At 41.7% G+C, this 15,227-nt stretch overlaps 2 protein-coding genes across 6 annotated transcripts in view; one reads left to right on the top strand and one right to left on the bottom strand.

The window, feature by feature from the left end:
- The window catches only part of upb1 (ureidopropionase, beta), a 128,941-nt gene extending 128,125 nt beyond the window's left edge, over positions 1-816 (top strand). For all 5 annotated transcript variants that reach the window (XM_048555840.2, XM_048555837.2, XM_048555841.2 and 2 more), the window contains one exon: positions 162-816. In XM_048555840.2, the coding sequence (XP_048411797.1) occupies positions 162-190 (29 nt within the window). In that variant the 3' untranslated portion in view covers positions 191-816. The remainder of the gene's footprint in view (positions 1-161) is intronic.
- A 4,682-nt stretch (positions 817-5,498) lies between these two features.
- Positions 5,499-15,201, bottom strand: gucd1 (guanylyl cyclase domain containing 1). The gene is made up of 4 exons (XM_059654843.1): positions 15,181-15,201; positions 15,014-15,105; positions 12,377-12,618; positions 5,499-7,009 (listed from the first exon to the last, which is right to left on the bottom strand). Exons 1-4 carry the CDS (start codon positions 15,199-15,201, stop codon positions 6,918-6,920), a joined length of 447 nt encoding a protein of 148 aa, XP_059510826.1. The 3' UTR covers positions 5,499-6,917.
- Between the last annotated feature and the right edge of the window lie 26 nt (positions 15,202-15,227).

The following is a 15,227-nucleotide window of genomic DNA, read 5'->3' as shown; positions in this document are numbered from 1 at the left end:
TAGGAGGAGGATGAAGGGTGTCAACAGGAGGAATGGGGTACAAGGAAACACTAAATTGTCAATGAGGTTTGAATAAATTTCCTAACTAGTCAAGCACTTAAAGTAGGACACTGATGTATCCAGTTATACCTGACACCTCTCTTTCCTGTTTATTTTCTCAGATGACAGGAAGGTACGAGTTGTATGCTGAGGAACTTGCTCAGGCAGTGCAGCCCAACTTTGATCCCTACATAGTCACAGAGTGGTGACGTTACTGGGCACAGACAGCATGGAGACAATATCAGAGAATCGCAATATTTGATCAGATGATGTATTGATGCAATCAGACATTTTATTGTTATTTCTTACAGGTGGTTCTTCTATAATGTGATGTTGTGTTCTTGTGTGATCTTGCGCTATAGGGAAATCGCTATACCTGTACAGCAGAAAGTTTGCATTATCCAAACAGCATCCACTATTCATCAAGTGAATTACAGCCAATTCACATTAACAAAGTAAGTGTCATAGGAGAACTATCTGTACTTCCTTTTATCCAAAGCATTGTCATTGTGTTTTTACATCAGATATTTCCTTGGGCTCCAAGTCACCATTATCCCAGGACTTGGAACGGTGACTCATTTTCTGTCCCCAGAGTTACTGGCAGATCTGGTGAGTTTCTCCAGACCATGTATAATGTACTTTCTGGTTGGTGCCAGTACATGCTGTTGTAAGAAACTATCCTGATAATACTTTATGAACACGTCATCTAGTTTATCTTTCGCCATCTGACTTCTCCAGTCTATATGTAAATTAAAGTTTCACATGATTATTGCTGTACGTTTCTGACAAGCTCTCATTATTTCTTCCTTTATACTCCACCCTGGTACGGGGCCTGTACACCATTCTTACCCAAACCATTTCTATATTCAGGTATCCTAAAAATAGGTCATCCCTTTATTATGCAATTACCCTGATTAACTAACAGAGCCACCCCCTCCACCTTTTCCTAGTTTCCTGTCATCTATGCGGCTATGGTTACTATATCATAATTTTTCAATTTGTGCTTGTTTCAGCTATCTTTATTTTGTATCATCTGTTCTGATCTGTTGGTTCACTTAGACTTGGGCACTCTAGCTCTTCCTGCCATGGTCCATTTATCATTTCCCATATTAAATTTATTTCTCTTTGACTCTAATTTTGGATTTACCACATCTTCCTAAATTTGATCCCTTACCCCCATAATTTAGTTTTAAATCCTCTCCACAGTGGGGTTATACAGTCGGTAAGAACATCAGTCCCAGTATGGTTCAGCTAGAGACCACTGTACTCCCTAGAATTGGTACCAGCACTCTCCAAACTGGAACCCACATCTCCCACACCAGTCTTTGAATCATGCATTCAGTTCTCTAATCTGATTTGTCCTGTGCAAATTTGCACATGACTCATAATAATTAGATTATCATCTTTAGATTCTGTTTCTTAATTTAATGAATAGCACCTAATACTGCCCAGGCAGAACCATCTCCTTCGTCATTAGCACATACATGGACCATAACAACTGGATTCTCCTCCTCTCAAGCCCGGAGCGGAGCACAGGAAACTGATCCTCGATGCCCCATACTATTCCTTTACTGGAAACCTTGAGGAGTCAAAGAGCCGCAACTAATGGCAAACCTACTGATCTCAGAGCTGCCAATCAAACCCACAGTTTAACGTGTTCTGGTGGCACATTAGCAGCTCTGCAGTTTTATTGAAACAACAGACATCTCCTCATTGACCAAAATATTAAATACTTTAAGAACTCCTGTTAACTACTTAACATGCTGATTCTGAGAATACAGAATGAAATGAAAAAACTAACACAGCCTCTCAGCATATTTTTCTCAGAAATCCAAAGTCTTTTGAGGTGTCGATCAGCTGGTTGAATCTTGTTGAAAAGAGGGACATTAATCGAAGAGGACATCAGAGGTTACAATTTGTGCTGGAGTGCAATTTATTTAGATTTTTATTAGTCTGGTCTCAGACTGAAGTAGATCAACTCAAATTCAATTTCAAATTTGCCTTATGACAATCACTTCTGCTGATGAACCATTTATATCAAATCATGAATTAATTAACCCTGTCTCATTATATGCCCCTTGTATCTTTTTCAACCCAAACTGATTCAGTTGACACGTTTGCAGCCCAACACCATGCCCACCCCACCCTTGTCCTTTATGAGCAGATATAATCCCCAGATCATCACTTTTCCATTTTGTCTGGTCTTTTCAAAGAATTGAGTACCCCAAAATATCTAGTTCCTAATCGTGGTCATAATGCAACCACAGGCCTGTAATCACTATATTTTGCTACATCTTATAAAATCTTCTGTGCATTCAGACAGGCATTTTAAATTACAACTTCTTCCTTAGTTCAAAGGTGGAAATAGAACCTTTAATTTTAAAAAAATTGATTCACAGGAGGTGGGTGTCACTGACTACACCAGCGTATATTTCGCATCCCTAATCACCCAGGTAAGGATAGCAGCTTCCCTCCCTAAAGAACATTAATCAACCAGATAGGTTTTTCCTAACAATCTATTATTGGATTCATGGTCATCATTAGAGTTTATCAAGTTCAAATGCCAATTCCATCATCTGCCATGGTGGGATTTGAACCCAGATCCCCAGAACATTACCTGTGTTTCTGCATTAACAGTCCAGGAATAATACCGCTAACACATCAACTCCCCTTCAATGATGGCAACGATACCAGGCCAGAGCTTGTTCTGGGTAAAATACAAAACCAGGACTGAAAACAGTTCAATTTAGCTCCAGCTAGCCAGGAAGACATGACGCCAGGGAAATGAGGCTTGTAGGTGGGTAATCAAAGCTTTGGTCTTCCATGTGGTACATTGCAAGAAACTTCTGGTAATCCAGTACCAAATATTGAATAAATAGTCTGACCAAATGAGCAACGGGGAGACGTGGTGGTGAGGTGGAGCTGGGCAGGTAATTGAGAAATAGCATGGATCCAGGAATACATCCATGGAGAACACCAGAAGTAATATGCAGAGTCATTAGGCGAAACCACTTTAAATTATTGTCTAGCCAGATGAGTAGCCACCCAATTGAAGAACAGTGGAAGGCACGGGAAAAGGATGGCAGTGTCAGTTGTATCAAAGGCTGAAGGCAAGTCAAGCGTGGAAGCATCACATCCACATAGAATGTGACATTTAGTACCAACCATTTTGGTATTTTGAGTAATGTTGTCATAGATTTGGGAGGAAAATAATTTATAAAGACTGACAGGTCAAGCATTTTTTTCAGGAAAAATTATGGCAATTTCAGAGGAAAGAAACAGGATATGGAGAGAACATCAAGATAATAAAATGTGAGGCTGGATGAACACAGCAGGCCAAGCAGCATCTCAGGAGCACAAAAGCTGATGTTTCGGGCCTAGACCCTTCATCAGAGCTCTGATGAAGGGTCTAGGCCCGAAACATCAGCTTTTGTGCTCCTGAGATGCTGCTTGGCCTGCTGTGTTCATCCAGCCTCACATTTTATTATCTTGGAATTCTCCAGCATCTGCAGTTCCCATTATCTCTGATCTCTATGGAGAGAACATATACTGTTAACAATAGGAGAGCAGGAAGGGAAGTCAGGCAATGTTCAGTGGCATCAGCATCACCGAATCCCCCACTGTCCACATCCTGGGAGTTACCGTTGACCAAAAAACAACTGAACTGGACCAGCCATATAGAGATGGTGGCTACAAGAGCAGGTCAGTAAGCAACTCACTTCCATTAAACGCTCCTCATTAAACATAGCACCAACAACACTCAAGTGCCTTGACCCCATTCAGAGCAAAGCAGTCTGCTTGCTCAATATCCCATTCACTACTAAAACACTCACCACCTCCTGAAAAGGGTTTCAGCAGCAGAGTAGCTGAGGCAGAGTGCATGATGCTGAAAATAAGATGGTCTGGGTTCAAGATATGGGGCCAAGTTAAGGTCAGGAACATGCAGGATGCAAATAGGCTGGTTCTACATACTCAATGACTAGGGAGTTGAAAGAATTAAGCAGCAAGCGAACAGCTTAGGGCTGAACTGAAGATAATGGCTTTTACCTTGACATTTTCTTTGAGGAAATTACAGCTCATTGAGTACTGGGTAAATCAAAGAAGGGAGGAATATAGAGATATTTGCAGATTGAAATTGATTCTATATCTGACAGTAGTAGTGCCAATGTAGTGTTTAAAAAGTAATAGAACGTCAAGGATCAGTCCCTGGGGAAGGCTGGAGGAAGTGGGAAGTGATTACAGGAGTTCCTCCATCTCCGGCTGGACGATTAGAATGGACAGTACTGTTGGGCGGTATTGTGTCTGATGGTATGTTCACTGTGTCAAAGGATGCAGACAATGTGGTGAAGGAGGAGGTATTGTTTATCAGTGTCAAGGTCAAATAGAATGTCATTTTTAAACTTGCATTAGTGTGCTTTCATGGCCGGGGCTACTCGCCGGCACCCAGAGTCGTTCATCATTCAGCTGCACAGTGCCACTTATTCACTCAGGTTAACTTTACACCCCCTCCGAATGCAGAATATGGTTCTGCTGTAAATTCTCTTGTCACTAGCAAGGGGCAAGGTGGTGGGCCGGGGGGGAAACTCTTTTGCTTTGGTACCTTCCACCAAATAGCTGCAAAGAGTCAATGGCAGAGGTGATTTTACTGTCATTTTAGATGTCCGAGTACAAATATCTCAATCATTGGCTGAAAATGTCTCAACAGTGAGCTGAGAAACAATAGATAGTTTGAGGGAAATAAAGCAAAAAAAAACTGCAGACCCTGGAGACCTGAAACAAAAACAAATTGCCAGCAAAACTTAGCAGGTTTGTTAGCATCTGTGGGAGAAATCAAGTCTGGTAACTCATCAGAAGAGTCAGTTCTGATGAAGAGTCATCAGTCTAAACATTAACTCTGCTTTTTTCCAGAGATGCTGCCAAACCTGCTGAGTTTCACCAGCTATTTCTGTTATTATGATGGATTGAAAAAAATTAGGAACTACTAATGCTCAACAATGTGAAAACATTTAAAACTGCAACAGCAAGAAATTTGCTGCTGCCTTGCACTCCAGCTGAGGTTTCCACAGCTTACCGTATGGTGCATATATAAGCTGCAGTAACACAGCATCTCTTTTTCCTAAAGGTTGTACACATTGTGTGTATCTGCAGCCCCCAGTGCTGCACATTTGTAGGGCTCATGCCATTAGCCGGAAACTGCCTAACAGGTTGTATTTATAAATCCCACTTCTTAGTATTGTATAAAAACATTCAGATCAAAGTTTGACACCAAGCAAAGATATTAGGACAAACGGAGCTGTGGAGCCTCAAAGAAAGTAGAACGATGGGAATTCCAGTGCTTACAATCCATCAGCATCTCATACAGAGTGACCTCCTTAAACACTTAAGCTTCTCTCTAGGATTTCACTGAGCCCATTACAATTTGATATTTGTCCAAAATGGTTGAGAAATCCAGTCTGGAATACATATCAAATCACTTTTTAATAAGATGCAATGATACTCAAATAAACCCGATTATAAATGCATTGAAAACATAGATCAGAAACCGTGAACCAGAAGTGGGAGCAAATGAGCGGCCTCAATAACTCAGGCTTGTGGGCCTAAACTTCAGATTAAATCATCAGTTCCCAACGTTAGTGATGTGCCTGAACAAATGAACAATTCACACTTCCTGTGAGGCTTTGGAACCAAAAGAGTAGCCAGTAGGGTCAGAATCCAAATTTACATACGTTGAGGAATCCTTTTTGGCATGGTGGGAAGTGGGGTTTGTGCTGAGTCTCCACTGGGAAAGGAGTTGGGAAAAAGGAGCTGGGATTCTGATATTTTAAGGTGCAACAAGTTTCCACATTATGAGGCAGGGATATCTTTTGAAGGATCTAAGTTTGCAAAGCACATTGGTTGTGACAGATCTTCCTTTACAAAATTCAAGATATTTCTTTGCCAAACATAATTCTTCTTTTACAAAAAAAGCTTCTGGTAAAAGTTTCCCACTTAGTATTTTACATGTAGAATCCTATTTGAAAGGTAGATCAATAGAGGTCCCAGTCCAAGTGGAGGCGGGTTCAGTCGCTAAGTTCTGCTCTCACTCTCCAACAGAGACCAAGACCAAGCCATAGACTGATCCACAATTCGGGTTCATAATGAGGTTACGGGCTGCCAGCATAGTGCAGGTCCTAGGCTGTGCCACCTTGTAATGCAGAGGGCAAGACTTTCACATTCTGGATACCCAGCTCCCATTTCACCCTGCCCATGGCCTGAGCTGGACTTGTCAAATCTGGTTACCCTTGCTGCAAGACAGGATTGATCCTGTTTGACTGAAGATCATCTGGGCAAAGCAAGAAAGCAACCAACAAAATGACTGTAACTGTACTGAATTACATGAATGTTTGTGCCCAGTAGTACTCACCTTCCACCCCTAAGAATTACATAGCAGCACTTTTGGCAGATGAACCCAAAACATTTACCAGAATTAAAGCTCTCCTCAGTTCTATAGGAAGGTCTAAAATATGGAAGCATACAGTTTTGAATCTGGATTTAAAACCAGTTGAGTTTTGAGTGGTTTCTAAGCATCAAGCTGAGCAGGCGATGGAAACCTGATGGATTCCTAGGCTGGAACAAGTTATTTCTCTCCAGAACCTGACTTTCCAGGAAGACTCCACAGCAAGCTTCCTGTAGGGGGAGAAAAGGAGTCACATACAGGTTCTGTTCAATCAGCAACCATCAGTTGTGGTGGAAACCAGGAGGGGGAATGGGTGCAGTGCTGTGACAGAAATCAGACTTGCACTGTGCAAAGTGAGGAATGCATTGCAATGCCGCCATTTCGTGTCCTTAGGTAGTACGTGTTTGACATGCTGTCAGGGCCATCCACTGTGACACTGCAATCAGCTATCTTTGTAAACAAACAGGATGTCTTCATCTGTCCCATAGCTCATGCGGGCCTCGTTGAAATTACTTACAGTCGTGCAACAGACTCCTGCAAAAACAAGGCAAGTATCAACGAACGCTGAACTCAAAGCTCACCCCCACCTTTTGGTTTTTATTCCTCACGCCTCCCACTCAAACTCCTGGATCATGTCAGACTGGGACTGACAGCCCATATGCCGGTTAGAATCGACAAAGAGTGTTGCCTAGCACTTTTAGAATGGACTGATCATCGGCCAAGGTATAGCACACAGTCAACCAATATGTTACACATAGCTTCACCTCCCCTGTTCACTGCAATCCAAACCAAATAATCATCCCTTAAAAAGGATGATGGTAACAATAATTAGTTACGGAGTGAAGGATTGCAGAGAATTCACGTGTGTTAAAAAGAAGAATGTGAGCAGGTAAAACAACATAAAGGAAAAAAAAAATCACTGAACAGTCAATTCCTTCCCCCAATATCTTTCCAATAAACTACTAACTGAGAAGGTTTGAACCGATGAAAGTAATAAAGTGATGGAAAAATGAATTCTCTCTGGATTTCACAAGTACAGTAAGAGTCTCATTGCCCAGTTTCAATACATACCTATCTTAGGTGGGAAATGGCTCCCTCCAGTGGACATAAATGTCTCCCAGTCTTTGGGCATCATATACAATCACTATGATGTGCGCATCACTGGCTAAACCAACATTTATTTGTCATCCCTGTTTGCTCAGAGGGCAGTTAAGAATAAACTACATTTCTGTGGGTCTGGAGTCACATGGGTCAGACCAGGTAAGGACATGAAGTTTCCTTCCATAAAAAGGACATCATGGGTCTTCAGTACAATCAGTGGGTTCACGGTTGCCTCTAGACCAGTTCTTTAATCAAGATTTTACTGAATTTCAGCAACTGCCACTTATCCTTAAGCTAACACACACCACAGACAGGCAGCTTCCCCTGCACAATCCCACCATCTTCAGGGCAGCACGCTTGCAGTAACCAAAAACAAAAATTGCTGGAACATCTCAGTAGGTCTGGCAGCATCTGTGGACAGAAATCAGCCAAGGGGTCACTGAATCCAAAGGGTTAGCTCTGATTTCTTTCCACTCCGATTTCTCTGGATCCAAAACATTAACTCTGCTTCCTCTGCACAGATGCTGCCAGACCTGTTGAGATTTTTCAGCTATTTCTATTTACGTTTCAGATTTTCAGCATCCATGGTTCTTTCAGCTTAAAGTTCCAGTGAATGATTACATTTCAAAAGAAGTTGATTCAGTATTTTGGAACATCCTGATATAATTAAAGAGGTAACATAAATGCAAGCTCCTTTCACCTTCCCAAGACAATCAGTAAACAGGATGGAATATTGTAAATAGGAACAGGAGTTCGACAACTCGAGCTCAATCTTCACAGATCAGATCTGAGCACATACATCAAATCCAATATTCCCACCTCACTCCAGCATCCCTCAACATTCAAAAAGCCACTATTAATTGTCCTGAACAAGCTCATTGAGGTTCAACTGCCGGCAAACTTCCCTTCATGGGACATGGGCATCACTTATTACCCATTATTTATTGCACATGCCCAGAAATCAGCCACATGGAATCACATATAGGCCATTATTCACTTGCCAATATTTAACGGTTTATTGCCAGTTTAAAAATATTGTTTTCTATTCTCCCTTACCCACAGTACACGTCATCTGCCACTTCCACGCTCACTCTCAACCTATCCATGCTCCTTTGTATCCTCCACATTGCAGTTTCACACCTAGTTTTGCATTTAAATAAATTGTACCAGATCCTTTCACTTAAAATATTAATATAAACTTTAAATAGTTACAGCCCCAGCAGTGAACCTTATGATATCCCATTGGTAACAGCCTATCAACCTGAAGATGAGCTGTTTCTCTACTCTATTTTCTGTCCTGTTGTTAATACCTTATCTACAGGACCACGACCCTCAGTCTTTGCAATTATCTTTTGCAAAGGACATTATCATATGTCTTTTGGGTGTCCCCTTTATCCTGCCTGATAGCTATATCCATACAAGACCTGTCAAATGCAATTCCTATTTCATAAAATTATGTTGCCATTTCCTAATTATATGATGATCTTATAAGTGCATTGTTACCATTTCCTAATGGCTGATGTCAGGCTAACTGGTTTGTAGTTCCACATTCACTTTGCCTCCTTTCTCAAATAATAGTATTATGTTTGCTGACTTCCAAACCACAGGGACTTTTCCAGAACCCTTTTAAAATCCTATACTGTACACCAGTCAAGGAATTTGACAGCCCTTAGTTCCATTAATTTCTCCACTCTATCTAGAATTAGCTATGTGTTTGCGAGGGACTATTGTCATCTTTTTAAAAGAGAGATGCAAGTGGTTACAGCATCTCTCCCATTCTTACTACCTGGGCATATTGGAAGAATCAGACGTTTATCAACCTTATTGGCAGCATCTAAAAGAAAATCTGCAGTCCTGGAGCTGAACTTAGAGTCACAGAGCTGTACAACACAAACAGACCCTTCAGTCCAACTCGTCCGTATCAGTCAGATATCCTAAATTAATCTTGTCTCATTTGCCAGCATTTGGCCCATATCCTTCTAAACGCTTCCTATTCATGTATTTCTCCAGAATTCTATTAAATGTTGTACTTGTACCAGCCTCGACCACCTCCTCTGGCAGCTTATTCCATACATGCACCTTCATCTGCATGAAAAAGTTACCCTTTAGGTCCCCTTTAAATCCTTCTCACTCTCACCATAAACCTATGCCCTCTAATTTTGGGGAAAACACCTTGGTTATTCACCATATCTGTGCCCCTCATGATTTTATAAAGCTCTATAGAGTCACCCCTCAGCCTCCAACACTTCAGGGTAATTAGCTCTAGCATTATTCAGCCTCTCCTTATGGCTCAAATCCACCAACCATGGCAACATCCTCAAAAATCTTTTCTGAACCCTTTCAAGTTTCACGATGTAGCAGAGAGACCAGAATTTCATGCAGTATTCCAAAAGTGGCCTAACCAATGTCCTGCTTGCTGCAAGACCTCTGAACTCCTATACTCAATGCACTGACCAATGAAGGCAAGCATACCAAATGCCTTCTTCACCATCCTGTTTACCTGCGAGAACACTTTCAAGGAACTGTGAACCTGCACTCCCAGGTCTCTTTGTTCAGCAACACGCCCCAGGACCTTATTATTAATTGTATAAGTTCTGCCATGATTTGCCTTTACAAAATGCAGCACCTCACATTTATCTTAATTAAACTCCACGTGTCACTCTTTGGACCTTTGGCCCATCTGATCAAGATCCCATTATACCCTGGGGTAACTTTTGCTGTCTGCTACATCTCCAATACTGGTGTCATCTGCAAACTTACTAACCATGTATCCTGTGTTCACATCCAAATCATTGATATAAATGACAAAAGGCAGTGGACTCAGCACTGATCCTTGTGGCACACCGCTGGTCACAGGCCTCCAGTCTGAAAAACAACTGTCCACCTCCACCCTCTGTCTTCTACCTTTGAGCCAGTTGTGTGACCAAATGGCTAGCTCTCCCTGTATTCCATGCAATCTAACCTGCTAACGAGTCTACAATGAGAAACCCTATTGAATGCCTCACTGAAGTCCATATAGATCATGTTCACTGCTCTGTCTTCAATCCTCGTCATTACTTCCAAAACTCAAATCAACTTACTGAGACACAATGTCCGACGCACAAAGCAATGTTGAATATCCCTAATCAGTCCTTGCCTTCCCAAATACATCTAAATCCTGCCCCTCAGGATTCTCTTGCAACAACTTGCCCTCCTCTGATGTCAAGCTCACCAGTCGACAGTTCCCTGGCTTTTCCCCACCATCTTTCTGAAATAGCAGCACCAGGTTAGCCAACCTCCAGTCTTTAGGCACCTCACCTGTGGTTATCAATGATACAAATATCCCAGCAATTACTTGCCTAACTTCCCACAGAGTTTGAGGGTATATCTGATCAGGTCCTTGGGATTTCTCCACCTTTACGCATTTTAAGATGTCCAGCACCTCATCTCTAATATGGAGATGTTTCAAGATGTCATTATTTATTTCCCCATGTTCTCTATCTTCCATATCCTTCTCCACAGTCAATGCTGATGCAAATTACTTGTTTAGTATCTCCTCCATCTCAGTTTTGCTCAGTTGGCTGGTATATGACGCAGACTGACGCCAACAGTGTGTGTTCAGTTCCTGTACCAGCTGAGGTCACCATGAAGGACCCATCTTTTCAAACACACCTCCTGCCCAAGGCACAGTGACCCTCAGGTTAAACTCTCCACGTGTCATCTCTAAGGAGCGAGCTGGCCTATAATCTTCTGGGACAGTGGCAACTTTACAATTACCATACATATTTAAAACTCTTAGAAATTATTTCTATAATTTCTTAGAAGTTTACTCTCATTCTATTCTCCCCCCACTTTCTGCAATGTTTCTGGCCATCCATTGTTGGGTTCTAAAACTCTCCCAATCCTCAGGCTTACTGCTGTTCTTGGCAAAGATATTTAGGCACAGCTGGATCTCTTTTCCCACTGAATTTTTATTTCTCAATGTAAAGTATTTTTATTCAAGAATTGTAAACTTTGAATATTATGTTGTAAATAAATTCCCATTAACCTTAGTAAACTCTTCCCAATACCTATGTAATTGGTTTTAATAACTTAATTTTACATTTTATCTAAGGATAGGGGGCAGGTCATTTCAGATTGAGAAATTTCTTCACCCAAAGACTGGGGAGCCTGTAGAATTCACTGCCACAGAAAATAGTTGAGACCAAATTTCAAGGAACTAGATTTAGTTCTTACAGCTAAAAGGATCAAAGGGTATGGGGAGAAATTAGGGACGGGGGACTGAGTTGGATAAACAGCCATGATCATACTGAATGGTGGAGCAGGTTTGAAGGAACGAATAGCCTCCATTCTCTATGTTGACTGCCACTCAAGAACTCAATGTGGAAACTGTATTATGATCAAGTCAATAAACATGCAGCTGGAAAAGCACAGCAGGTCAGATAGCGACTGAGGAGCAGGGAAGTCAACAGGGTTTCAGCCTGAAACATTGACTTCCCTGTTCCACGGATGCTATCTGACATACTGTGCTTTTCAGCTCCATATTTATTGACTCAACTTCCAGCATCTGCAGTCCTTACTGTCTCCATATTATGATTAATCTTCTTTAAGGGGTTCTGACAAAGAGATTATTAATCAACACATTATTACACAAGACAAAAATAAAATAACGTTCTTCTCTTGTCAGTTTCATGACTGCTGTTGAGGCTGGAAGGAAGAGTGAAATTAGTGGGGTAATGGTGAGGTTTTGACACTGTTAATACTCATAGATTACACAAGCATCTTCCTTGTTCCTGTAGTGGATTGTTGAGCTTCACTTACTGTCAGCATACGCTGGGTTGTTGTAGAAGATGCAGCCCGAGTTCCTGTTGTAGCCACACACCACGATGAAATGGCCCTGGTAGTCTGGCTTCCTGCAGAAACATTTCTGTCCAATGGGCAGGAGGCAACAGAACTTGACCGGAGCTGAGCAGAGGTCACAGACGAGCAGGACTGCATTCACCAGGACAATGACCACGTGTTCCTTAGCCAGGTGCTGCTGGATCTCCTGAATGGTGACAGACCTGTTCCAGGGCCAGACACAGATTAACAGCCTCTATGAAATAATGAAACACAGACACAATCCTAGTGGCACTAAGAGGGTCCCAATCCCTGGTTCAAATGTCTCTTAGCTCCTCTACAATGTCTGCCATTACTCCAGATTCCCAGCTGGCAGGTTATATAGAATTTGGGTTGTGGTCACTGTTAACATTGTTGCTGGGTGGGATCAAGTTCGGTCATCACAGTCAGCAGGGGCTCCTGCTTGCTTTGGAACCTTCTGTGGCCTATTGCTGGCCCGCTCAAAGGGACACATCCCCTCAAGAGGAAACAACTGGGGAAAGTTTCTTATTTAGAGTCCAGCTCGTGAGTGAAAGTGGATCATCTTAACATGAGTAGGAAGAGCCATAACTAGAAAATATCTGCATTTACTTTAGGGTTTAAATACTTGCACAGGCCATGTTGTAGCTCCAAGGGGGTGTAGGAGGGCTGGAAAGCAAGTCATTATCAAAAACACACGCTGTGCATAAAAGTTCACACATTAATAGGAATTACCAGTGTTGCTGACCTGTAATGTTAGGAGCTTTATGAAGGGAAAGTCGGTGCTGTGATACATAATGAAGTGGCTCACGGGAGAGAGTTGCTTAGTTTGTCCGAAAAGATTAAAGGTTGGTGAAATGAGGAGTTTAGTATTGAATGCAGGAGGTGGTTAGCAACTGGGAGACAGAATGAGTGAGGGGTGGCAGCAAGAACAGAATAATGCATTAATAAGTGACAGGAATACAGGCATCACACACAGCTACGCAAGTGGTCAGACAGATTTGTGGAATGGATTCATGATATTATGGGCTGTCGTACAGCCAGGATCTCTCAAAGAAATTCCCTGGGAATCAGCAGACATTGAGGGAAAGCAGGAAGAACACAAATAGAAGACATGCGGCATATAACAGGCTTTGGAAACAAGACAAGACATTAGAAGTAAAGCAGCCCAGAAAGGCAGCAGGTGATTGGAAATATTCAAAGCAAGAGCTCATGAGAGGGAGACGAGGCCATGTATTTGATGTCCCACTCAGCCACAACCCTGTGTGATAGAGACTTCCAAAGATTCATAACCCTTTGAGCGAAGGACTTTCTCCTTATCTCAGTGCTAAAAGCTAGACCCTTATCACGAGTCCGAGCCTCTTGTGTTTTGTCTCCACTATGTGGGCAATCTTTGAATCTACCCTTTCAGAATCATTCCTCAAAATTCAAGAGAGTTGAAGACCAAATCTTTTCAAATTATCTTCAAAAGACACTCTCCCATACTACCATCACTACTGAGTGAATCAGTCCTAGTACACCGTGCTCCGAAAACTGTGTAAAATTCTAACAAACTTGTTCCTGTTTTCCATCAATAAAGGCCAGCATGCCATTCACCATCCCAAATACTTGCTTAAATCTATGCCAACATCAGAGACAGTGGAGAAGGGAGATTCACATTGTTAAACGATGCCTTCCAACCTGTGCCCAGTGAGTATGTTATGAAGTGGTATAGTGGCATCCAGGCTTCGAAGCAGGTGGACCACAGGAACACAATTCAAATATGGAAACAGGACATAAGCATGATAAATGGGAAGTGAGCACTGAACCGGAGATGTTTGATACAAGATAAAAGTGTTTGTACTTATTCAGAAGATCTGATTAACAATAAATGCTCAAAACATACCAGGGAGGTGGGAAAATTCATGCCTGAACACCCTCAGGATGCCCGGGAAAACTCAATTGTGGCAGTGACCAGTCAGGGAAAAATAGCCTCTGAAAAATTAAAAAGTAGCGCTCAAGAAAAGCACTTGGGGAAATAAAGTTGTTTAAACCCCTGATAAAAGGTGTTTAATAACAGATGTCCAATCAAACATATCATACAATAGAACAATTTTTATTTATTCTGAGCAAGCCAATGAACAGAGATAGAAAACTGTGAACCCAGGCATGTTGGAGTTGCTGTATGACATAAAAAGCCTTTAGAAATGAGTGAACAAGATCCTCAAGTGTCAACATACACAAGATCCATGTTCAAGTCCCAGTTGTCTCAGAGTAGTATTTCAACATGTCCTGACAAGTCAATTCAAAAATACATGCAAACAAGGGGCAGCCACCAGAGAACAATGCTCTGACAAGCAAATAATCTGCTGTTTACCTGAGGTCCTTGTGTCCTCATTTATTTTTCAGTCATGTAGTTAAACCAGGTGAATATGAAATTAGCAGTTCTGACATTTGAATTAATTGTGATTCCTGACAGAGTAAAGCTCTCCCCTTTTCTCAAATTTTCCCCTTCACTTTATCAACCAAACATCCAGCTGACCACCTCACCCATCCACAGGCCAATCTCAGCAGCTTGTAAGTAAACAGGCACTGCATGAACTGAGGTCACCAGCTCCCTACCTCTTTTCTACATGAACGCCATTTGCTTCAGCTCGAGAAAACAGTTGATTAACCCGGTCTTCTTCAGTCTCAAAATGTTTCCGATAGAAAGACTGAGGAAAGGAAAGGGCAAGTCAGTTCTCAAGGAGAAATCATATTCCAGAGCCTTATAAAATAATTAGACATACACTCCAATGTGGCACAAACATATCTAGATTGATATATCCATATCCTC

The sequence above is a fragment of the Stegostoma tigrinum genome, chromosome 26, assembly GCF_030684315.1.
Source record: "Stegostoma tigrinum isolate sSteTig4 chromosome 26, sSteTig4.hap1, whole genome shotgun sequence".
Taxonomy (NCBI): Eukaryota; Metazoa; Chordata; class Chondrichthyes; order Orectolobiformes; family Stegostomatidae; genus Stegostoma; species Stegostoma tigrinum.
Note: the sequence above shows the minus strand (reverse complement) of the source record. Positions and strands in the feature narration are given on the sequence as shown.